Source organism: Carcharhinus amblyrhynchos, chromosome 26, assembly GCF_965287045.1.
Source record: "Carcharhinus amblyrhynchos chromosome 26, sCarAmb.v2.hapA, whole genome shotgun sequence".
Taxonomy (NCBI): Eukaryota; Metazoa; Chordata; class Chondrichthyes; order Carcharhiniformes; family Carcharhinidae; genus Carcharhinus; species Carcharhinus amblyrhynchos.
In genome coordinates, this window is record NC_137349.1 from 16,881,658 (window position 1) to 16,907,843 (window position 26,186).

The 26,186-nt window shown below is 43.1% G+C and overlaps 1 protein-coding gene across 6 annotated transcripts in view; it reads left to right on the forward strand.

Moving 5' to 3' along the window:
- The window catches only part of cbarpb (CACN subunit beta associated regulatory protein b), a 201,861-nt gene that overhangs the window by 157,823 nt on the left and 17,852 nt on the right, over window positions 1-26,186 (forward strand). For all 6 annotated transcript variants that reach the window (XM_080212988.1, XM_080212985.1, XM_080212986.1 and 3 more), the window contains 2 exons: window positions 565-763; window positions 21,528-21,711. In XM_080212988.1, coding sequence (XP_080069114.1) covers window positions 565-763; window positions 21,528-21,711 — 383 coding nt within the window. The remainder of the gene's footprint in view (window positions 1-564; window positions 764-21,527; window positions 21,712-26,186) is intronic.

Here is a 26,186-nt window from a genome sequence, read left to right on the forward strand (position 1 = left end):
ACTCCACTTGAACCCTGGGCTTTGTCCAATTTGTCTAGTATTGCCTTTCTATCTTCACTGTTGAAATATTCATTTTGACTCCTTTCACTGTCATAATTTCCACTTTGATGACCTGTTCTGTATCCTTGCCATTTCGACCTCATCTCATGTGAGTTTATCTTGCTCATTCCATAGTGGCCCTATCACTTGTAGCTTAAATACCTAAAGTATCCCTCACTATTTCTTTTTGCATTTCTTTGTTGCTTTCAATTATATGGAAAACAAGTAAATACTTTTTTGTTTGCAAGCTTATGTGCAGGCAAAAAACTGGGGGATAAAATCCACCTCTTCCATTAGTTTCAGGCATTTCCTTGCTACAGACTTGCTTGAAATAAATTAAGGAAGGTATAAATAGGTTGGAGTGTCATCAGCCTTGATTCCGAACATAAGACTTGCCTTGTGCTCGTTCATTCAATGCTTCCTCATCTCTCTTTTGCCTGAAGCCACCAGAGGGCAAACTGTCAGAGTGAATTCGACAAATATCGTGAACGGGTTTTTTTTTGCATTTTTTTTCCTTTTGACCAGATTGAAAGTCTAGCCGGCAGCACCAAAGGCGGCAGCAGCAGTGCCGCCGAGGCGGTGACGGCTCCCAACCAGGGCACGGTGCTGCAGTTCTTCACCAAGCTGCGGAGACACGCCAGCCTGGAATCAGCAAGCCCCTACTTCAAGATCAAAAAGTGGAAGTTTGAAAGCAGCCAGAAAGCACTGAGCCTTGACACCAGAGGTAAGGTCATTGCAAAACCAGCAATTCACGTGAAACCAACTTTCTGTGATATTTACAGACCCCAGTAATCTCACTTAACAGGAAGAGGTGGGTATCGATATCCTATTAATCTTTAAAGAGTGTTACAGTTCTTAAGATCAGTCCCATAGCAGGTCACTCTGTAAATATTGTACAATTTTACTGTATCTTACATATTTGTTTTGCTTTAGAATTAATAAGTTCTACAGGGTTTGTCGTAATGCCAATTCTTCTTTGCCTACTGTTTGCATTTATTATTTTTAAGAAGGCTGGGGTCAGGTTTGATTTAAGTTATGTGTGTGGCAGTTTCAACAGTACACCTTTCCCAGTTAGCTTATTTCTCTGACATGCAAACTGCCAGGAGTACTCACCTGTTACCGACCCGTAATAGGTGAGTTAAGGTGTTGAGGTGCAAAATGGTTTTGATCTAGTTTATAGCACTTTGTGGGATCAAGGCTACAAAAACTCCTCGGGCCCAACTGTACAGCCAGAGGACACAAAGTGGTGTGCCGCTCAGCTAACCATTAATCTCTCTCTCTCATTTATCTTTTGCGGGGGCGGGGGGGGCACAGTAGCACCATGCTTCACAGTGCCAGCGACCCGGATTCGATTCCCGGCTTGAATCACTGTCTGTGCAGAGTTTGCACATTCTCCCCGTGCGTGGGTTTCCTCCCACATTCTGAAAGACTGGTTACAGTGCATTGCCCCAAACAGGCGCCGGAGTGTGGCCACTCGGGGAATTTCACAGTAACTTATTGCATTGTTAATGTAAGCCTTACTTGTGGCTAATAAATAAACTTTAGTTTTTACTTTTACGTAAACTAACCGACAACTTTTTCTGCAGGACCAATCTGTACAAGCTCTGCAAAAATAAGATAAACCTGCAGAGAATTTTTTTAAAAAAAGCAACGAGACAGCACTTTTGATAACCTTAAGAGTTACTGTTGAAGCTAGGTGTCACAATCTAGAGTATGAAAGAGACTTAGTGGTCACCAGCCACACATGTGTGTGTGTTGGTATCAGCACATGGAATGATGCTCGTTACCCAGTCATTAAATTTTCATGAACTGAACCAACGATGCTTGGGGATTATAATACATGTCGCTGCTATCAAGCCTTACAGGATTTGGAAAGAAGCTTTTTTTTTATATTCTCTGATGAAAAAGGAAGCAGAATAATGAAATGGATAGATAAAGAAAATCCAGCTGTAATAGAGTTAATGCGATGGCAACGGATTGATTATTTGTCCTGCTTTGAAAGGCTGGAAGTAATCATTTCAAAACCAGCCCAAGCAGCTTTATTGAATAAAGCTCTGGCAGTGGATATTAAGTGACACCTTTTGGGAGCTGATCTGAGAGGAGAAGAAAAGGGAGGACCTTGATGACTCTGCTCTCCATCCCAAATAGCTTCAGATAGGCCCTCCATCAAAAGCAAAATATTAGTTATATTCTTCAACGGTTTCAGGCATTTGCAGCATGTTAATTATAAAAAATTGGAGGTGGCTTGATGTGATGTTTAATAAACCAGAAAGGTTTATTAAACTATAATAACTAGTTACGCACTAAGGGTTTGACAGAATACATGCAGACGTCAACTCTCTTCCCCTCACTGGCTCCAATTCAGGTCCTCCCAGTCTACCTTTATAGGTCACCAAATAACCATCAAGACTATCTCGATAAGTAGGGCACCTTGTTGAGTTGGAGATGGTTGAATGTACAGGTTTTGGATCCCTTGTTGGCTCGCTCAGTTGGTTTAACAGTGTTGCCTTATCCGTTGTTCCCATTTTGTAAAGTTAAAGTTTATTTATTAGTCACAAGTCGGCCTACATTAACACTGCGACGAAGTTACTGTGAAATTCCCCTAGTTGCCACAATCAGGCACCTGTTCGGGTCAATGCACCTAACCAGCATGCCTTTCAAACTGTGAGAGGAAATTGGAGCACCTGGACATGGGGAGAATATGCAAACACCGCACTGATAGTGACCTGAGCCAGGAATCAAACTCAGACCTGGAGCTGTGAGGCAGCAGTGCTAACCACTGTGCCACCCTGCCTCCCTATTTTGTGCATTCTGTCCTGCCTGCTGTACTCTGCACCAAGCCTGCAAATGATCCCTCCTTTTGCAGCAAAAACATATATACTTGCACCAGCACGTTTCCTGAGGGTGTTTTCCCCCCACCAAAAGTATGTTTCCATTCCTGGTGCTGGACGACCCGTCTCAGGCTCAGCTGCACCTTCACTCGAGCTGTTCCCCGCAGCGGTTGTTTCCTACCACAACTTGTTCACCTCACTGGGCATGCCTTGTAACGTACTCACACCTTGCTCACACATTCAGTCACCTGGGCCATCTCTACGGCTTGTTCCAAAAGAAGTTTAATCTCAGCTAGCAGCTTTTATTTGTTTTGTGAGGCTGTTGATCCCGCAGACCAATCAGTCACTCAACATCTCCCCAAAGTTGGGTTGAATTCGCAATGCTCTGCTAAACATTGCAGGTCTGGCCCTGAACCCGGAAACCATCTACCCTGGTTCCCTCACAGCAAAATGAAATGAGCGAAGGTCAGAAGTTAAAATGGTCTTAGACCAGTCCCAATATTTGATTGAAAGACATCATGTTTGGAGCATCAGGTAATGATAGGCTCCTCGCTGTAAGTTTGTGAGCCACAGACCATGAGTAGATTCACCTTTTGCTTTTCTTCCATAGTGATTTCATTAGCTACAAAGAAATAACTCAACCTTTCAATATATTACCCCCAGCTCTCAAAATTATGGGTCAGTTGACTCTATCTTCTCGATTAAAGGCATCTTAAGGTCATCTGTACCTTTCTCTTCTTAGCTTCAATGATCACTTTCCTCCCCTGCTAACTCTGTGCTGCAATCTCCCAAAGACATAGATTTTTTCCTCATCTTCATTGTAAAAGATCGGAGGCAACTCAATGTGATTCTAACAAAACAAAAGGTTTATTAAACTACAATACCTTCTTAGGCAATAAGGGTCTGATAGAACATATGCACAGGTCTGCGCTCTTCTCCCTGCCTCCTCCCAGTCCCAGGACTCACTCCCAATTGGCCCAGCTTCCACTGCCTCTGCCTCATGGAGTCTGGCCTGATCATGTGGCTTGCAAAGAGTCACCCCTTAAAGGGGCCACGTTACCACATTAATAACACCAACTTTCCATAAGAAATGTACCTAAATGTATGTTAATTTATATTTTTCATTATTTTAGAGTCAAAAGTTTTAATATATATCAATAAAATCAGGAAAATACATTTTTGAGTGCTTACCTTGGTGTTTCGGAGCCAGCTAAAACTCCTTTTCCTTCAAATGCTTGACCAACTTTCCTTTATCCAAATGAGCAAAATGTGATTTACTCTGGCCAGGGTACGTCTTCACATTTTTCACATTTACTGCCCTTTCAGGATTTTTTGACACTTTCACAATCCTGACCACACGATGAGATCACCCTGCCCACATCTCTTCCGCTGCTGTGCAAAAGTTCCAACTTTTCAGGCCTTTCAAATGCAATGGGTGGCCAGTGGCTGTTTTGCTGACTGCGAAATCTCTAACATTCACAGTATAATAATTTTGAATGAATCTTTGTTGTTGCATTGGCTAGTATATCCTTCCTATAATGGGGAGCCACATAGTGCGCGTGATTCCACCTTTGGAAATCACTCAGTTAAGGAATTAAATCTGGATCCCTTTGCTCCGTGACAAAGGCCATTAGTCCTTTGACATTCTGTATTGTTTGGCAGTATTTATCTAATTGCTAGTGTAATTACTGAGGCTACATTGAGCTCAGATACTAAACTAAAGTATAAAAGGACCATAAGACATAGGAGCAGAATTAGGCCATTTGGCCCTTTGAGAGTATATTCTGCCATTCAATAAGACCATGACTGACCCAAGATGATAATCCTTAACTCCACTTTCCCACCTTGCCCCCGTAAGCCTTGATTCTCTTGCTGATTAAAAATCTGTCTATCTCAGCCTTGAACATATTTAACAACCCAGCCTCTACAGCCCTCTTCAGGCAAGAATTCCACAGATTCATTGCCCTCTGAGAGAAGAAATTCCTCCTCTTTCTGTTTTAAACAGGCCTCCCCATTACTCCGAGATTGTGTCCTCTGTTCCTATGCTCTCCCACAAGGGGAAACAACATCTCAACATCTACCCTGTCAAGCCCCTGAAAAACCTGCTAATAGCAAGCAAAGGAACTGTGTGCTTCAAGAAATCATTTTTATTTATTAAGTTAGTTGTTCGAACTTGAATGTTAACTATGTACTTGAATATTAATTCCTATGCCCTGTATTACAATGTACTGCAAATCACAAAATCAGGGAATTAAGTTTGGGAGCAAACATCAAGTTTTCATATCCCATGGATGAGATGTTCCCTTCAGGTATGATCCAGTTGTGTATCATTGACAAAATAACTCATCCAGCAGTTGTCAACTTCTGTTTTGTTATATATTTAAATGGTTGCATGGTTGCTTTAAGAGATGGCCACATAATTTGATAGTGATGTCATTAGGGTGTTAGCACTGTTTTATTTTCAGTTTGTACTCTATACAGCGAGCAGCTCCTCAATAAATCTATTGGTGTTACTTTGAATCAACGTGTGCACACCACAGCCTTTCCTTTTTGTTAAAACCCACAAACCCCTGACATAGTTAGGAGGTTTGACTTCAAGAAATTCTTTCTGAGGTTGTCCTGGTTCTAACTATGAAGCAACAAGCAAAATCTTCTGCATTTCAAAAGTTTGTAACCGGATGACTGAACCAAACCTTGAGGTTAAGAAAAAGCAGTTCTGTGGTTTTTTTTTGACATGGATGATATGATCTAGAGAGGTTAAAAAAACTAATGGAAGGTGTTGTATTTTTTCAGTGTATAATATTTAATTTATAGATAAAAAAAGGTCAGTTAAAGTAATCGAAATGGAAGAGGGCAAATGTGGAAGATGGAATGAGTAGGTACATGTGGGAGGGGGGGAATTCTCCAGCCCTTCATGCCAGGGGGGTTCTTCGATCCCACTGCAGCGCATCTCCTCCTGCAGCTTTCATGGTGGCATGGGCTAACATTAATGGGAAATTCCATTGATGGCAGTGCCAGAGAAGCCCACTGCCAGTGAACAGTGTACCACCTTCCACCACTGAGTAACATGTGGTTGGGAGATTGGAGAATTCCATCCCCATACACTGTTAGAATAGCTTTCTGAGCATTGATATTTTTTCAGTATAGAGTTAATGAATAGCCTTCATGGATAATGGTTACTCATGAAGGCCCTGCCTTCTCAACCTTGCCCCTAACCTGAGCTGTGGTGATCCTCAGGTTAAATCACCACCAGTCAGCTCTCCCCCCTCAAAGGGGAGAGCAACTTATGGTCATCTTTCATTTTGATTTGATTTGACCTGATTTATGATTGTCACATAGAATCCTACAATACAGAAAGGGGCCATTCAGCCCATCTAGTCTGCACCAACCACAATCCCACACAGGCCCTATCCTCATATCCCCACATATTTACCCACTAATCCCTCTAAACTATGCATCCCAGAGCGCTAAGGGACAATTTAGAATGGCCAATCAACCTAGCCCACACATCTTTAGACTGTATTAGTATACAGTGAAAAGTATTGTTTCTATACAGACAAAGCATACCATTCATAGAAAAGGAGAGCATGCCGAATGTAGTGTTACATTCATAGCTAGGGTGTAGAGAAAGATCAACTTAATATGAGGTAGATCCATTCAACAGTCTGACAGCAGTAGGAAAGAAGCTGTTCTTGAGTCGGTTGGTACTTGATCTCAGACTTTTGTATCTTTTTTCCGCTGGAAGAAGGTGGAAGAGAGAATGTCCAGGGTGTGTGGGGTGCTTAATTATGCTGGTTGCTTTTCCAAGGCAGCAAGAAGTATAGACAGAGTCAATGGATGGGAGGCTGGTTTGTGTGATGGATTGAGCTACAGTCACGATCTTTTGTAGTTTCTTGCAGTCTTGGGCAGAATAGGAGCCATACCAAGCTGTGATACAACCAGAAAGAGTGCTTTCTATGATATCTGGTACAATGTTGACTTTAACTGCTTTATAAGATTAATGTTGTAATACTAGGTTGTTCAGAGTTACTACAATATTAATATTTGTTTCAGTTTCACAGTGAATTAATTGCAGTCAAACCTAGGATTTATTTGATCATTCCAAGTGTTGAAAATTCCAAAGCTTTACGAACTTGCACACTTTAATTTTCACTCTCTAAAAAGTATTGTCAGTTTTTTAGGAAAATGAATCATAGAAATTAAGAAAATAGAATGAAATAGACCAGGAGTCGGCAAAAGGATAAAGCTCCAAAACACAGAGGGCCAAAATGCAGCAAAAAGCAAAACAAAGTAAGAAGCACTAAAGAACTTCAATGCATAAATACATGGATGGAATTCAAAAGCCTTTAAGCTGCTTGGCTTTCTGGTTTCCCCAAACATGTTTAATAATTTTCCAATTTATTCAGTGAACAGAATTTTCCAGTCTTATTAGGAACTAATGCTTTTTAATAGATCCACCAGTGTCACCTTGGGTCAGTTTGTAGCACACTTACTTTTGATACTGAGTATTAAAACCTGGATGGCACAGTGGCACAATGGTTAGCACTGCTGCCTTACAGCACCAGCGACCTGGGTCACTGTCCATGCGAAGACTGCACATCCTCCCTGTGACTGCGTGGATTTCCTCCCACACTCCAAAGATGTTCCGGATAGATGCATTGGCCATGCTAAACTTCTCTCTTGGTGTACCCAAACAGGCGCCAGAGTGTGGTAACTAGAGGATTTTCACAGTAACTTCATTGCAGTGTTAACATAGCCTACTCGTGACACCAATAAATAAACTTAAAACTTTGAAGTCCCAATAGACTTTAGCTGGCGTACATATCAGTGCATTACTGAGTGAGGGCTGCATTGGCTTAGAACACAATAACACGAGAAGTAGAAGCAGGAGTCTGCTGTTATAGCCTGTCCCGCCATTCAATGGGGAGGCAATAGCCTAGTGGTATTATTGCTAGACTATTGATCCAGAAACTCAGTGAATGTTCTGGGGACCCAGGTGCAAATCCCACCAGGGCAGATGGTGCAATTTGAATTAAATAGAAAAATATCTGGAATAAAGAATCTATCGATGACCATGAAACCATTGTCGGAAAAACCCATCCGGTTCACTAATGTCCTTTAGGGAAGTAAATTTGCAGTCCTTACCCAGTCTGTATGTGAATCCAAAGCCACAGCAATATGGTTGACTCTCAACTGCCCTCTGTACAAGGGCAATTAGGGATGGGCAATAAATGCTGGCCAGCCAGCGATACCCATGTCCCACAAATTAATAAAAAAAATATGATCATGGCTGATCTATGCCGGCCTCAACTCCGATACTGTGTCATTTCCCCATAACCTTTTATTTCTCAACATACCAAATATTTATTCACCCCCCCCCCACTTCGAAAACCTCTACCTTCACCACCTTTTGGGGCAGAGAATTTTAAAGATTTACCACCCTCCATGAGAAGGAACTTCTACGCACCTCAGTTTTAAATGAGCGGCTCTTTACTTTGAGAGTGCATCACCATCCCCGCAGACGGAGAGTGCGGGCTCAAAATCATCCCAATCATCACTGAGATTAAACTGTCCCTGTTGATGGGTGTCAGCTGCGTGTAATCCTGTTTATATTGCTAGAGATCAGTGTATTACCGAGAGACTCCTGCTATTGATTGATGTCCATTACACACAAGTTTGTGTGATAATAATATGCCACATTCTGAAAAAAACATTGATATTGCTGGTGACAGGAGATATCTGTTCGGTTTTGTTCTCCTTACTGTGTAAGGATAGCACAAAATTACATTAGATATTTTCTGGAAACCTCAAGAAGCCATAGCAAGGCATATTATTGAAAGGATGTGAGTTGGCAAACCCAGCATTTCTGTCTTTGCTGTTAATCCACTGAATATAAAAACTTGATAGCTCCCAATATTACCCTGTTTAATCTTTCATGGGATATAGGCATCACTGGTAAGGCCAGCATTTGTTGCCCATCCCTAATTGCCCCTGAGAAGGTGGTGGTGAGCTGATTCCTTGAACCATTGCATTCCATGTGGTGTCAGTACACCCCATGGTGCTTTTAGGAAGCGGGGTCCAGGATTTTGACAGTGATGGAACGGCGATATAGCTCCATATCAGTGTGTGTCTTGGAGGGAAACATGCAGGTGGTGGTGTTCCCATGTATCTGTTGCCCTTGTCCTTCTAGATGGTAGAGGTCACGGGTTTGGAAGGAAATATTATCACCCTGTTTCGACTGAGAAGCTTAGAATACTGGAAATCCAGAGATATGGAGCAAAGGTTATTGAACTAAAAAGCTCAAATAAATTACAACAATTGGAGGATAATGAACATAAGAACGTAAGAAATAGGAGCAGGAGTAGGCCATCCAGCCCTTCGAGCCTGCCCCGCCATTCAATAAGATCATGGCTGATCTGTCGTGGCTCAGTTCCACATTCCCGCCCTCTCCCCATAACCCTTAATCCCCTCGCTTATCAAAAACCCATCAACCCGCGTCTTAAAAATATTTAGCGAGGCAGCCTCCACCACCTCAACGGGCAGAGAATTCCAGAGATTCACCACCCTTTGAGTGAAGAAGTTCCTCCTCAACTCCGTTCTAAACTGCCCCCCCTTTATCTTGAGGCTGTGCCCCCTAGTCCTACTGTCCTTTCTGAGCGGAAAGAGTCTCTCCACCTCTATCCTATCCATCCCATTCATCATCTTATACGTCTCAATGAGATCTCCCCTCATTCTTCTAAACTCCAACGAGTACAAGCCTAGCTTATTCAGCCTCTCCTCATAGCTCAACCCCCTCAACTCCGGTATCAGCCTAGTAAACCTCCTCTGCGCTCCCTCCAAGGCCAAAATATCCTTGCGTAAGTGCGGCGACCAAAACTGCACACAGTACTCCAGCTGCGGCCTCACCAATGCCCTATACAGCCGCAGCAAGACCTCCCTACTTTTATATTCAATTCCCCTCACTATGACTAGCTCTACTTTGAGTCAGAAGTGAACTAAACAGCCTGAGAGAGCAAAAGGAACAGAAAGGCTCCTTCCAATAAAGCAAGGTAAATTATTGGCCATAATTTGCCAGCCGTTGACACTGGTAGGATCTTCTGGTCCTGCCGATAGCACACCCTGTCACACTTTTCTCAATGGTGACAGGGGCATTCAACATAACACCCCATTGACAATGGCGAGACCAGCCATTCCCACCATCAGGCAATGGGGAAGGGGGCACCTTCACTGTTGCAAAACACACTGCGGGTTGCCTGGGAAATTTCACCCATTGTTAGGAAGGATTAGCAGGCACAATATTCTGAGCTGAATACCCAGCACCCACCTCTTTATTAGCAAGCTTTGGGAATGTAACTTTACTTTAGAAACTAACATCAGACCCAAGTGAGGTTCCCCACCTTGAATTCAAAAAAAACAATGGATTGTTTCCTCACATGTTAAGGATGTCCTCTGTTGTCACTCTTCCTTTCCCAGGTCCTAGACCACCTGGCAAAATGCCCCTAGCGGCATGCATTAGAGTCAAATTGAACACCAACAGGAAAACCTGAACTTAAATATACATGTATGCCAATGACATCTTCCTTTAGGGAACTAACTTTTCCAGGGGCAACACTGCTCACTTATCTCCTCCCTGTTCACCATCCCAGAGCCCAAACAATCTTTTCAAGTAAAGCAGCACTTCACATGTGCCTCCTTTAATCTGGTCTACTGCACTCGCTGCTCCCAACATGATCTAGTCTACTTCAGAGAGACCAAACGCAGACTGGGTGACCGCTTTGCGGAACATCTCCAGTCCATCTGCAAGCAGGACTCAGATCTTCATATCGCTAGCCATTTCAACACACCATCCTGTTCTTCTGTCCACACATCTGTCCTTGGCCTACTATATTGCAATATTCCAGTGGAACCCAATACAAATTGGAGGAACAGCACCTCATTTTTCGGTTAGGCACTTTACAGCCTTCTAGACTGAACATTGAGTTCAACAATTTCAGAGCACGAACCTTCTCCTCCACCTTCATCCCATTTCCATTTATTTTATTTTATTTCACTTTAAAAAATTTTTATTTCTTCCATCATTTCATTTCTCCCCTTTTTGTAAATCTCACTATCCATCTTTTTTTGCCTACCAGGATCTCCCTTCCTCCCACCCTACTAGGGCCATTTGTTACATGTTTCAGGTTATCCTTTGACACTCTATTTTGTTCTGCCATTTACACATTCTGATATCTTAATGGCCGCTATCAGCACCCTTCTTAACCATGATCCCCACCATTTACATTCCCTTTATCTTTTTGTCTATGACATCTTTGTCAATTCACCCTACTCCCTTGCCCTAACAGGATAAATCTCATCCCATTTTCTGTTGTCTTCAGCTCTGACGAAGGGTCATCCTGACTCAAAACGTTGGCTCTGTTTTCTCTCCACAGATACTGACCGACCTGCTGAGATTTTCTAGCGCCTTCTGTTTTTGTTTCTGACTCCAGCATCCGCAGTAACGTGCTTTTAACTTTTCTACTCCAGAACCTATCAAAAAACATTAAGGAATTTGATGAATTCTCAACTGTTTCCGAACAGAGAAATGCCCTTCACTCAAGACAACTCCACACCAATTCCCAGGTCAAACACTCTGATATAGTCAGGATCTGGCTTCTGATACATCAGTAAAATGCTAACTCCTGAACAGACTGGCTTCACAACACCATTCTGATAGCCCATTGGTGACATGGCTAATAGGACAGCCTTGCCCACAGCCCTCCTGGGGGGATAAAGAGTTAAAGATTGTGTACTTTGTCACCTTCTCTGACTTTTTCAGACACTGACTTGCAGAATCCCATCCCAAATACTTCCCAAATCTTGATCTGCTCTTCTGCAGATACCTATGGGCTGACAAGAAAGCACCAGTACACCTTCAACATTTTGAGCCTCCCAAACTGAAGAAGAGTGCAGCCTTTACAATTCAATCACTAGCACTTGATGGTCAGACTCTGGAGAGTTCTGGCATTAAATCTTTATAGATTGTACAGACAAGACGAGAACCTCCGTACATTACTTGCCCTTTACTGATCTTAAGGGAAGGCCAAGAATATCCTCCATTGCAACAGCAACACTATTATTTTTATTCATTTGTGTCACAAATAGGCTTACATTAACACTGCAATGAAATTACTTATGGCATCACACTGTGATGCCTGTTCAAGTACACTGAGGGAGAATTTAGTACAGCCAATGCACCCAACCAGCATGTCTTTCAGACTGTGGGAGGAAACCAGAGCACTCGGAGGAAGCCCACACAACGTGAATACGGGCATATCTTTCACTGAAAATTCAGAAGAGCCTATCAGCCTTTATGTCATCTGCTGCAAAGAAGAACTCGCAGAAACATTCACATAGGTGGATTATGTTAGGGTGGCACAGTGACTAGCACTGCTGCCTCAGGTTCAGTTCTGGCCTCAGGTCAGTGTGTGTGGAGTTTGCACATTCTCCCCATGTCTGCGTGGGTTTCCTCCAGGTGCTGCGGTTACCTCCCACAGTTCAAAGATGTGCAGGTTAGGTTGATTGGCCATGCTAAATTACCCCTTAGTCCCCCAAGATGTGTAAATTAGAGGGATTAGTAAGGTATATGCCTGGGGTTACAGGGATAGGGTCTGGGTGGGATTGTTTTCGGTGTAGGCTCAATGGGCTGAATGGCCTCCTTCTGTTAGGACTCCATAATTCTATGTAATCTTCTCCAAGAGTAGGATGATAAAGTCCATCTCAACAAACTTGACTAATAATTCACCTCTACTGCTTCGTACTTGTAAACCAAATAGTTTCTGTCTTTGAACCCTCATGACATCATCACAAAGCAGTGTTTTCTAATGTTTTTCCTCAATGCTGTCACGGCATCCCTTCCTGTTTTTCATTTTCCATCTTTCCAGAAGTTGGGATTCTCTAATCCTGCCAACAGGGGGCATTGTTACGGGTGAGACTAGGAAAGTTTGGGAGAGCAGAATTTCATATCCGCCCACCCATGACGATGCCCACTACTGGCGGGAGTGGAAAATCCCACCCACAATGCTTTGCAGTGCTCAGTCTTCTGCCAAAATCTTCCACCCTCGTTTGCGGCTGGGATTTTTCTGGTGACAGAAAAATCCCAGCCGCAAACGAGGGTGGAAGATTGAATGGAGTTCGGTCAGGAATGCCAAACTCTCTGTTCGCTCACAATGGGTCCTGCCATTGAAGAAACCAAGGAATCCCTTCCCTTTTCAGAGCCTTTGAGGACCTGTGTATCTCACTCCATATTAGTGCTGCACTGCCAACTTACAAACACCGGTGAAAGATTAGAGCAAGAAAATGAGGTGTGGGTGCCCGCTTTGCACGAAGGAAAAAGTTGATTTCGTGTTGGAATAGAAAACAGACATTTGTTTAAAATTTTATTTATTGTTGTCATAAGTAGGCTTATATTAACACTGCAGAGAAGTTACTGTGAAAATCCTTTTTCATAGAATCGCTATAGTACAGAAGAAGGCCATTTGGCCCATTGAGTCTGCTCCAACAACAATCCCACCCAGTTCCCATCCTTGTAACCCAACATAATCCCCCTGACACTAAGGGGAAATCCAACCCAGACTGGTTCCCTGTAACCTCAAGTATTTACTCCACCAACCTACACATCTTGGGACGCTAAGGGCACAATGTGCCAATTTACCTAACCCTGTGGATCTTTGGACCCTAGTCGCCACACTTCAGTGCATGTTCGGGTACACGAGGGAGAATTTAGCACGACCAACACATCTAACTAGCACGTCTTTCTGACTGTGGGAAGAAATTGGAGCACCCGGAGGAAACCCACACAGACACGGGGAGAGTGTGCAGACTCCACACAGACAGAGACCCAAGCTGGAAATCGAACCCAGCTCCCTGACACTGTGAGGCAGCAGTGCTAGCCACCGTGTCATCATGCCATGGACAGAAATCAGAAGAATGGAGATTTGTTTGGACAGAAGGTGTTTCAGATTACATGACTGTTCTGGGGAATTTATCTAGTGCAGAGTCTCAGCAAACTTGGATTCAAGTCAGCCCTGGAGGTGTAAGTGGCACAAATGTATTGCAATTTCATTATGTCACAGCCCTGCCACACACTATCTTTCAATATTGACTGGTGTCTACTTACAATTGACATTACTGGAGCGATTGAGTATGGTTCTTGGCTAAGTAAGAGCTATTGAGACAGCTAGACTCGAAGTAAGACAGGACAGTAATGTTGGCAGTTGTTGGTAATAGGAGGCTGTGTTTACAGCACAGTGACTATCAGCACAGTCACTGTGACACTGACTTGAAAGAAGCTGTTGTTTCCACAAGATATGCTATTGCATTATTTTCCTGGGTGTGGGAAACAACAATATCTCACCATTTATACCAGGCTGGCTATTTGACAGGCAACCTTGTACGATTCCATCTATTTTGCCTTGCTGGTCAAGACAACTTTCTGCAGCTTCTTTATTACCGGGAAACAGACTTGCTGAAAGAGAAAATATCGTATAATTTGATTATGAAAAGGCAGAAGTTAAATCTAACAAATAATTGTCTCACAACTCCACATGGACTGTGGTAGTCTAACAATTAGACCATAAGACCATAAGATATAGGAGCAGCATAAGGCCATTTGGCCCCTCGAGTCTGTTCCACCGTTCAGTCATGGCTGATAAATTTCTCAACCCCATTGTCATGCCTTTTCCCCATAACCTTTGATCCCCTTACCAATCAAGAACCTATTTATCTCTGTCTTAAATGCACTCAATGACATGGCCTCCACAGCCTTCTGCGGCAATGAATTCCATAGATTCACCACTCTCTGGCTGAAGAAAGTCCCCCTCATCTCCATTCTAAAGGGTCATCTCTTTACTCGGAGGCTGTGCCCTCAGATCCTACTCTCTCCTACTAATGGAAACATCTTCCCCTTGTCCACTCTATCCAGACCTTTCAGTATTCTGTGTGTTTCAATGAGATTCCCTCCCTTATCCTTCTAAACTCCATCGAATGCAGATTTAGAGTCCTCATCACTCCTCATACATCAAGCCTTTCGTTCCTGGGATCATTCTCATGAATGTTCTCTGGACCCTCTCCAAGGCCAACACATCCTTCCTTAGATAAGGGGCCCAAAATTGCTCACAATGCTTCAAATGTGGTGTGACCAGAGCCTTATAAAGCCTCAGCAGTACATCCTTGTTTTTGTACTCTTGCCATCTCGAAATGAATGCCAACATTGCATTTGCCTTCCTAATGACCAAATCAATTGGGTTATTTGGCCAGTAACACAGAGGTTAAAAGCCTACTATGGTAAATTGAGAAATTGAATTCAATAAACATGCTGAGTTGTGGGCTGGCACCAGCAGGAACAGCCATATTCTCCTCAAACATCAGGGCAGGCAGGAAGATCTGATTTCCACTCAAGGTCTGATTTGAAATATGGAGTCAGTGAAGGAAAGAAAAACATTTCAGTGTATTAGCTACCTCGGCAATTTTGTTTTTATCACAGTAGCTGACACCTTCCCTTAGATTTATCTCTCTGCTATATTAATGGAGGAGTTAGTGCAGCGTTTAAGTTGAATACATTAGCAGAGCATTAAAAAAAATGCACGGAAGAAATAAAAATTAAACTTGTTAATCAACTCTACCTCAGTTGACTTACCTCTGGTTTTGTATACTTTTAAAATATGGATAGGCAAGAAAGGTGGTTATGTAATCTAGAGGCTTAGACTAATGATCCAGGGACTCAAGTTCAAATCCTGGCATGGTAATTTAAATTTAGTTAATTAAATAAATCTGAAATTAAACAGCCTGTCTCAGTAATGATGATTACAAAACTACCAGACTGTTGTAAATTCCCATCTGTTCACTTGTGTCCTTTAGGATGTGAAATCTGCCATCCTTACTTGGTCTGCCTTAATCATGACTCGAGACCCACAGCAATGTGATTGATGGGCAGCATGATGGTACAGTGGTTAACACTGCTGCCTTACAGCTCCAGGGGCCTAGGTTCAATTCCGACCTCGGGTCGCTGTCTGCGTGGAGTTTGGATGTTCTTCCCATGTCTGCGCGAGTTTCCCCCGGGTGCTCCAGTTTCCTCCAACAATCCAAAGATGTGCAGGTCAGGTAGATTGGCCATGCCAGTCAGGGGGATTAGCAGGACAAATACATGGGGTTATGAGGATAGGACATGGATGGGATTGTCGGTGCAGATGCAATGGCGGAATGGCCTCCTTCTACACTGCAGCGATTCTATGAATCTATGACCCTTAACTGCCCTCGGAAATAATCTAGCAAGTTATTTGATGAATAAATTCTGTGAATGCTGGATATCTGAAATGAAAACAGAAAGTGCTGGAAAGACTCTACAGGTCCGGCAGTGTCTGTGGAGAGAGAAAAACAGAGGCTGAAATTTTCTAGCTCTTCCCATCAGTGTGATTTTGCCGTGGTGCATCCCGCAGTGGGCAGAGCGCGTGGGCCATTGCAATCGGCAGGACTGGAAGGTTCCACCACAGGCCAATGGCGGGCAGTCTTTGCTGCTGAAAAATATACCACAATGTGGGGTTGAGGGGACAGGTGGGAGGAGGGAGGCTGAATAATCCTGCCCAGAGTTAACGTTTTAAGTCCTCAGGTTGAATTTTATGGCCCCATCATGTACAGGGTGGGGATGGAAAATGTGGCGAGCCATTCAAAAGTCCATTGACTTTGGCAGGAATGAAACATATTGCTGTTGGAAAATTCCACCTAGTTTGACTCTTCTTCAGAACTCAATGGCAATAAATCCTGTGGTTCATAAAATCCATAGAATCCCTACAGTGCAGAAGGAGGCCATTCGGCCCATTGAGTCTGTACTGGCCACAATCCCACACAGGCCCTATCCTCATAACCCCATGCATTTACCCTGCTAGTCCCCCTGACTCTAAGGGGCAAGTACGCATGGCCAATCCATCTAACCTGCACATCTTTGGACTATGGAGGAAACCAGAGCACCCAGAGGAAACCCACACAGACACATGGAGAACATGCAAACTCCACATAGACAGTGACCCAAATCAGGAATTGAACCCAGATCCCTGGCGCTGTGAGGCAGCAGTGCTAACCAGTGTGCCACCCAGTGATTCCCACATTCTCTGAATGAACAAAATAAACTCTGTCCCAAAAGTTTCTTTTCTTTTCTCATGAAACCACTTTTCTTTTTCCATTTCTCGCTTCTGCCTCTTTTTCTTAAACTGCCCTTCAATTTCCATAATAATTATTAAACTTCCTTTTTATACACACCACCCACCTGATAAGTATATGATTAGTTTGCTGAGCACTTTTGCCTGTACCAAGATAATAAATGAGTCTGTCTTTAAAGTTGCAGAGAAAGACACAAAATAAAAACCTTTGAACTACAGAACAATTGGTCATTTGTTTTGAGATTCAGTGCAAACCCCAACAAAAGCCAACAGAAAAACAATATAAAAGTGATTAGACATCCAACACAGAGGTCCATATCTCAAAACAGTCTGGAAATAGATAGAAGTTATCATAAGTTTCCAATGAGCACTTACTAAATTCCAAATAATCTTGAGCACTTAAAACAGATCTAAACAGCAAGAATTTGGATTTAAATATTAGGAAGTTTATATTTGTAAATCTTCATCAATACTTTCATCTTTCACAGCCTCCAATCATCCAAAACACTTCACAGTCAGTAGAATTCAGAATAATAGGAGTAAATCGGTTCTGACCTTCAATTGAAATTCCTTTTTGATCAAGTCTACATTTGCCTGAATTTGACCACATACACCCAGCTTCTCAATCTATTGGCAGGTGACTCTGCAAGGCCCAAACACTGTCTACTTATTTACATTAAAGTATGTTCTCCCTCCATTATATTTGCAACCTCAATGGCTTTTCTATATAACTTTGACTGTTTCAATTCAATGTTTGGTGTCTTTGTTAACGTTAATATATAACAGGAAATGGTACGTTCTATGGGAAATGTTCCTGTTTATCGCCAAGGGTTCTGTCTGTGGGTAATGACTCTGTCTGTGGGAAATGGCCCTGTCTGTGGGTAATGGCCCTGTCTGTGGGAAATGGCCCTGTCTGTGGGTAATGGCCCTGTCTGTGGGAAATGGTTCAGTCCGTGGGTAATGGCTCTGTCTGTGGGTAATGGCTCTGTCTGTGGGAAATGGCTCTGTCTGTGGGAAATGGCCCTGTCTGTGGGAAATGAATCTGTCTGTGGGAAATGGCTCTGTCTGTGGGAAATGGCTCTGTCTGTGGGTAATGGCCCTGTCTGTGGGTAATGGCCCTGTCTGTGGGTAATGGCTCTGTGGGAAATGGCCCTGTCTGTGGGTAATGACTCTGTCTGTGGGAAATGGCCCTGTCTGTGGGAAATGAATCTGTCTGTGGGAAATGGCTCTGTCTGTGGGAAATGGCCCTGTCTGTGGGTAATGGCCCTGTCTGTGGGAAATGGCCCTGTCTGTGGGTAATGGCCCTGTCTGTGGGAAATGGTTCAGTCCGTGGGTAATGGCCCTGTCTGTGAGTAATGGCCCTGTCTGTGGGAAATGGCCCTGTCTGTGGGTAATGGCCCTGTCTGTGGGAAATGGTTCAGTCCGTGGGTAATGGCTCTGTCTGTGGGTAATGGCCCTGTCTGTGGGAAATGGTTCAGTCCGTGGGTAATGGCCCTGTCTGTGGGTAATGACTCTGTCTGTGGGAAATGAATCTGTCTGTGGGAAATGGCCCTGTCTGTGGGAAATGGCTCTGTCTGTGGGAAATGGCTCTGTCTGTGGGAAATGGCCCCGTCTGTGGGTAATGGCTCTGTCTGTGGGAAATGGCCCCGTCTGTGGGTAATGGCCCTGTCTGTGGGAAATGGCCCTGTCTGTGGGTAATGGCCCTGTCTGTGGGAAATGGCCCTGTCTGTGGGTAATGGCTCTGTCTGTGGGTAATGGCCCCGTCTGTGGGTAATGGACCCGTCTGTGGGTAATGGCTCTGTCTGTGGGTAATGGCCCCATCTGTGGGTAATGGCCCCGTCTGTGGGTAATGGCTCTGTCTGTGGGTAATGGCCCCGTCTGTGGGTAATGGCCCCGTCTGTGGGTAATGGCCCTGTCTGTGGGTAATGGCTCTGTCTGTGGGAAACGGCCCTGTCTGGCGGTAATGGCCCTGTCTGTGAGTAATGGCCCTGTCTGTGGGTAATGGCTCTGTCTGTGGGAAATGGCCCTGTCTGTGGGAAATGGCCCTGTCTGTGGGTAATGGCCCTGTCTGTGGGAAATGGCCCTGTCTGTGGGTAATGGCCCTGTCTGTGGGAAATGGCCCTGTCTGTGGGTAATCACCCTGTCTGTGGGAAATGACCCTGTCTGTGGGAAATGGCCCTGTCTGTGGGAAATGACCCTGTCTGTGGGAAATGGCTCTGTCTGTGGGAAATGGCCCTGTCTGTGGGTAATGGCTCTGTCTGTGGGTAATCACCCTGTCTGTGGGTAATGGCCCTGTCTGTGGGTAATGGCCCTGTCTGTGGGAAATGACCCTGTCTGTGGGAAATGGCCCTGTCTGTGGGAAATGACCCTGTCTGTGGGAAATGGCTCTGTCTGTGGGAAATGGCCCTGTCTGTGGGAAATGGCTCTGTCTGTGGGTAATGGCCCTGTCTGTGGGAAATGGCTCTGTCTGTGGGTAATGGCCCTGTCTGTGGGAAATGGCTCTGTCTGTGGGTAATCACCCTGTCTGTGGGAAACGGCCCTGTCTGTGGGTAATCACCCTGTCTGTGGGAAACGGCCCTGTCTGTGGGTAATGGCTCTGTCTGTGGGTAATCACCCTGTCTGTGGGAAACGGCCCTGTCTGTGGGTAATGGTTCTGTCTGTGGGAAATGTTAGAGAGTTTTCCAGAGGGCCTCCAACTGCTTTTATGTATTTAGCTGAAGTCAGCTAATACAACGACTCGCAAAAAACAGTTAAAAGACATTCTTTATTTGACCAATATGCTTTAGGAGAGAGCCAGAGGATTCCAACTTCTCTGTGATATTACAGTACGTGTATAAAACAGATATACGTTTTCAACGGTTTGTTTCTCTTGCCCAACCTGTCATCCTAACTGGATGGTCCAATTACATTAATGCATATTATTTACCTTGGCCAATAACATTCTACCTTCTAACAGAATTGGGAATTCATTGGTCAGCTGGACCCGGAAGTTCTTCCCCCCCATTGCCTGGCAACCTTACCTGTGCATATCTGGTGGATTCTAGGGATCGCCCTCACCACCTGCAAACCATGGGAATGGCGAGGGAGTCATTTCATCCTGTCTGCGAGCTACCTTCTTATCAGTAAAAGCTGAATACGTCTATTCACTACAACCAGAAGCTAAATGCCTCTATTCATTTTAAAACATTAGTAGTTTGCAGCTGCAGAGTCTCTTACTGATAACACTGAATATATTCTATACCTTAGTGTTGAATGCAGGCTGACAAATACTGCTGGTTTCCCATTATGCTTTGGGGCAGGCTCCATCTTGGTTAAAGCTTACAAGACATTTGAAAGTACATTTTAAATCTACAATATTTATTCAAAATTCTCTATCAATCATTACGTAGACAAAGGCTAGAATTTTACTGGCACGCCTTCTAGGGCAGACGAGGCTGACAGAAAAGAATTCTTCTGTGGCCTTGGATGGGATTTTACGAGCCTCACACATGCGAGGTCATAAAACACTAGCCTATACCTTCACATGACATATATGTGTATATATATATATACATATGTATATATACACACACAATAAGGAATCACAAAACGCCTCATATTATATATATATATATACAAAATATGAGACACTTTGTGATTCCTTATTTGTATATATAAGGCACACTGTGATCCCTATTCTAAATTAGTCTACTTTGTTTTAATAGTCTTCAAAATCCTAGAGGTTTCTGTAATCCCTTTCAACAGGAAATAGCCCAGTCTGTGGATAATCGCCCCATATATGGGCAATGGTCTTGTCTCATAAGGGGAATTGTGCTGAATGTAATCTAGAGATAGGTGGATCGAGATAAAGATTTCCTTTGAATGGTCTTTACAGTAAAATTCTTCAGCCATGTTACCAATGTGCTGATTAATGGACATGCGTTAGACATTCTCCGTTTTAACCAAATTTTGAAACTGTTTAAAACAGATGGCTTTGTAAATCTGGCACTATGTTAATTAGTGTGCTAAAACTAGTGCAGAGGAATTCAGACTCTTTGAAATGAAGCCAGGCAATGTTGAGTAATTAGGGAATTGAAGGAGGATTCAAATTCCAGTGACAGCATGGTCAAATATCCATGAATAAGAGAGCTCGCTTGGGTGACTGTATATAACTACAAGCTTACATCGTAGGAATTTTGAAATATCCTTACCGATGACACAAGTGAGAGAAAGTGAAAAGATAAAAATTATATTGCTGCATAATAATATCAATAAATTGCACGTTATGGTTACAATGGGTTAAATGGAGATAGCAATGCAAGCAAATGTACCTCAAGGAAGAATGTGAAGACAAATAGTTTTCAATGTCTCTTTTGAAGCAGGGTGTCCTATTTATGTCCATCCGCGAGCAGTATAACTGCAGTCTGAAAGGCATTCAGTGTTCATTTATTCTTTTGCATTTACTATTGGAATTATTTGTACTTGTAAGGGTCTCCAAAGAGGCACCAGTTCCATCGACAGCGTGCTGCCAGTGAAAGCATGGAACATGAAGACCTGGATCCTCACCAGACTGATATCATCCAGTACATTGCCCACACAGATGACGTCACCTTTTGCACCCCTTCAACTCCATTTGCACAACCTCCGTCTAGTCCACCTCCGTCAACTGGCAGGTATTGTTCAATCTGTTATGATTCATGAATCAGAACAATTTCTCTTGCATTTGCAATGTGAATGTAAATCATTAATTATAAGAGATATGTGTGTGTGTATGATACAAGTGTGTATGATTCTGCGTGCACAGTACCAGTGTACATATATAAATATGTGAATGTGCATTTATGTGTGTTTGTGTACAGTAGAAGTGTAAATCGTTCTGTGTGTGCACAAGTGTATGCATATGAGAGTGCATATACAAGTGTGAGTGGGCAGGTTCATATGGTACAAATATGTATGATTCTGTGTGCATAAATGTATGCATATAGGAGTGTGCGTGTACAGTTACAAGTGTGTGTGCATGTATATACGTGTACCTGTATACTACAAGAATAAATGATCCTGTGTACACAAATGTATGTGTATGAGTGTGCACATACAAGAGTGTGTGTGTGTGTGTGTGTGTGTGTGTGTGTGTGTGTGTGTGTGTGTGTGTGTGTGTGTGTGTGTGTGTGTGTGTGTGTGTAACATGCACATGCATGAGTGCGTACACTCACAACCTTGCCAAACTTATTGAGAAAAGAATAACATATTTCTAAGTACTGAATGGTAACTGACTGATTTTCTGTGTGGGTTAATGTTCTCTTGCACTGATCATGTCACAATGAGGGTCATTTTGACATTGCACGGCAGTGTACAATGGGTAACAGTGGATCAGCAGCTTATTTTAAATATCCCTTGACTTTAATTTTGATTGGTTTCAAGGGAAATTAAAGTGAGCCACTGACTCTCTCATGCCCATTTTTCACTCCCTCAGAGAGTCAAAATTAAAGGCAATAAGTTGGGCTTACTTTTAATGGTGCGGAATCTGAATTATCCTGAACTGACACCAAAGACTGAGCAACCATCAAATAATCTCTCCTGCACTGCAGGAAAGACAATTAAATACTGAAACTATGATGGGCATGTTCACCACAACCTTCTCAATGGTAACTAAGCAATGGGCAATAAATGCTGGTCAGCCAGTGACACCCATGTCCCACGAAGGAATAAAAAAAATTACACAACACCTGCCCGATGTGTGGAAAGGAAAATCTGGAGGAGTGAATCACAGGCCAGTAACAGGGTCATCTTGAAATATAAATGGAAGTTCAATCCTGGAGGCTCTGTTAGGGCAAACTTCCCTGCCAGGTTTTACTTGCTACACTGCAGGTGACACTTTACCCAAGTGACTTTGTGGATATTTTTCAAAACTGACTACAATATAGAATATAGCAGATACCGCTAAGAGCTTTAAAGTCCATAATTAAATCTTGCTGTTCATCTGATGCTGTTAATTTATTTCCATTCACTTTTTATGCTTTATGGCAAATTTAGGAATTTTCGATTCTTCCCTGAGCACAGGAGTTCAGTATATTATTCAGTGCATTATTTGACATTTATTCTTCCAGAGATCTGTATCACACAAAGTGGACAAACAGTAATTCCACAGGGGTGGCTGTGGGGGATGGGTTGGCGAGCAGACTGTCTTTGGTTACTTCATGCCATGGCATTGTTGAATACTTGCGTTGAATACATTTGGCGTTGCTATATATGACAAGAGCAAATTATCTGACCCACTGCCTCTCCCCAAATCATCTTGGGAAACTTTACTGTTACTCTGTATTGTTCACTTATTGCTTAGATTTTGTTGTACATTTTGCAGCTAATTCAATGGATAATTTGAATGTAAATGATGTAGCGTCCATACTCCAATTGGTAAGTGGAGTACACAGTTATACCTCTCTTGAGATGTGCTGTAGGATAAAACCACAAAGAAGGACATCTTTGCATTGTTCTGTCTCAAGTTTGGCCTCCATATGTGTGTTAGGTTGAGTAATCTAGTGCTAGCCTCCTGAAAACATGACTTGGTGCACAAAGGAATGTAAATGCTCGGAAGTCTTTTGAGTTTGATGTAACTTGGCAGTATCAACGTGGCTTATTCACACTTGAACTCAAACTGGAGCAACAATGGTTGATTCATTCTAAGGTATTAAGGGAAGGTGGCTTGGTTCATAACAGAAAAGGAAGTAGTGATCTCGATGTCTCTTTTCTAACCAGACAAATCCTGAATTCCGATTTTAAGTTTATCAATTAGTGTCACAAGTAGGCTTTGCATTAACACTGTAATGAAGTTACTGTGAAAATTCCCTGGTCGCCAAACTGTGGCCCCTCTTTGGGTACACTGAGGGAGAATTTTAGCATGGCCAGTGCATCTAACCAGCACATTGTTCAGACTGTGGGAGGAAACCAGAGCATCTCGAAGAAACCGATGCAGACACAGGGAGAATGTGCAGATTCTGCACAGACAGTAACCCAAACCAGGAATTGAACCGGAGTCCCTGGCGTCGTGAGGCAGCAGTGTTAATCACTTTGTCACCATGCTGCCCTTGCACTTATTTGCACTTCGAGTGATGACAAATCCTTTCTAGAGAGCAACCCAGGCTTGGAGAGAGAATTAGGCATTTCTTATCCAGTTTTCAGTTGGGCAAGAATGTCGGGTGTCACTATATCAGCGTCATATCCTGACTGGAGATACAATTAGATCAAAAACTCCACACAGCCCGAGGCTAAACTCCCACCTAAACTGCCATAATTAACAGCATCCTATTATTAAAACCACTTGTGACTGGTGGGTGGATTTCCGTACCATTCTGAGACAAGTATAAGGGAGGGATATACTGCCACTTAGTTCCCAAAGTTTATACGAAACAAGATTTGTCCTGATATGAAATCAGCATGAATGGGACTGTCTGAGAAGCAAATTGAAAGCAATCGTTGGGGCCTTTAAATTAAATCTACCTCACTTGACATTGGCGTAGGTTTCCTCCATGTTGAATGGTACAATATTGAATCGAAGAATCTCCTTTGGCAGCTCAGGGACAGAGGGCCAGATTTTGGCTGTCAGGGTGGGTTGCTCAAGTTGGGAAATTAGCTGACTCGCCGGACCAGCCATGATAAAAAGAACCCCGAAACGCGTGATTTTGTCCCCGGGGAAGGGTGAGTGTACTGGGTGGAGTTGGACTTGTTGATCCAGAAACAGCATGTGGAGTGCCAAGGCAGGCAGGGTAGCAGGCCCACTTCAGTGCTCTGGGACATCATCCCAGTTGCTTCAAAAGTCACTGGCCCTCTTGTCCTCACCCCTGACATCCCATCACCTCACCCCCAACCCCGTGGCCCCTCATATCCTCCATGCCCACTGAATGCCACCTCATGCTCCCCATCCATCCCCATTGCCCCTCACACCCTTAATACCATATTCAGAGCTACCTCCCCATTGACTATGGGCAGATCTTAGGAGCCATGTGGAGATGAAAAAAATAAACTTCTTACAATTTAATACAGTTCTATAATTTAATACTACACACTTGATAATGAAAAAAACCTCCCATAAAAGCACTTAAATCTCTTCAAGTGAATAATTTCTTACAAAAACAAACACATTTCTCTTCAGACCCACATTAAAGACAGCGAATCCTTGAATAGACTGTTTAAACTAACAATCAAGCTATGAAGTATTCATTATTCCCAATGAGATAATTTAAGCTTTTCAAATGCACCCAAGCATTCATAATGACACAATGATAGCCCTTTGGAAAATGAGATCTGTTGAAACTGCACAGATGCGACTATTTTGTCCTACCTATACTTGTCAATCATAAGATAATTTATTTTAATTCTCACTGACAGCTACTGTCTGTTTTTTTTAAGTTTAAAGAAGTAAAGCATTTAAAAACGTTCAGATCATGACAATTCCACAGACCTTACCCACTCTCCAAGTGCATTTGTGTCAACTCCATCAATTTGTGCCTTCCACACTACAAGTCAAGGCCCTTACAACAGTCAAAATGTGGTCTGTTTGAACTCAGTAAAGGTCCAAACAGCCCCCTTGAGCTTGGGTTTCTTTCTTGCATGAGTCACACCTTGCCTCCTTCCTCTGTCAAAGAAAATTTGGGATTTTGGAAATGGGGAGGAGTCTTCCACATCCGGATCAAGCCCACCATTTTCAGTAGTCCGCAGAGTCTCCCTAACTCCACAGAAATTTGGCCCAGAGTTCATTCATGTCTCGCAAGTCCATCTGCAGTTAACTTTAGTCTTTGAAGACTTCACCTTTAGCCTTTCCTTTTCCACATATTGCACCTGAACTCGAATAGAACAAACTTATATCCTCCGTTGCTAAAAATAACTACAAAAAACCCAATTTCCTCTTTCATACCAGATATTTTTACCCACAATAACTCTCCAATCTCATTAGAGCACAAAAATCTCACTGAGACTTTGTTATATTTCTCCATGTTTGCAGGAAGCTTTTTTTTATTGCTTCCCTTGCATCATTGAAACAAGGAAAAATCTGGGTGATTATTGATCTTTTCTCACATTCAGCCTCCAATTCCTCATTAATCTCCAAGTGTGTCATCCAATAAGTTCTTCCTCCTCCATCACACAATCGCTT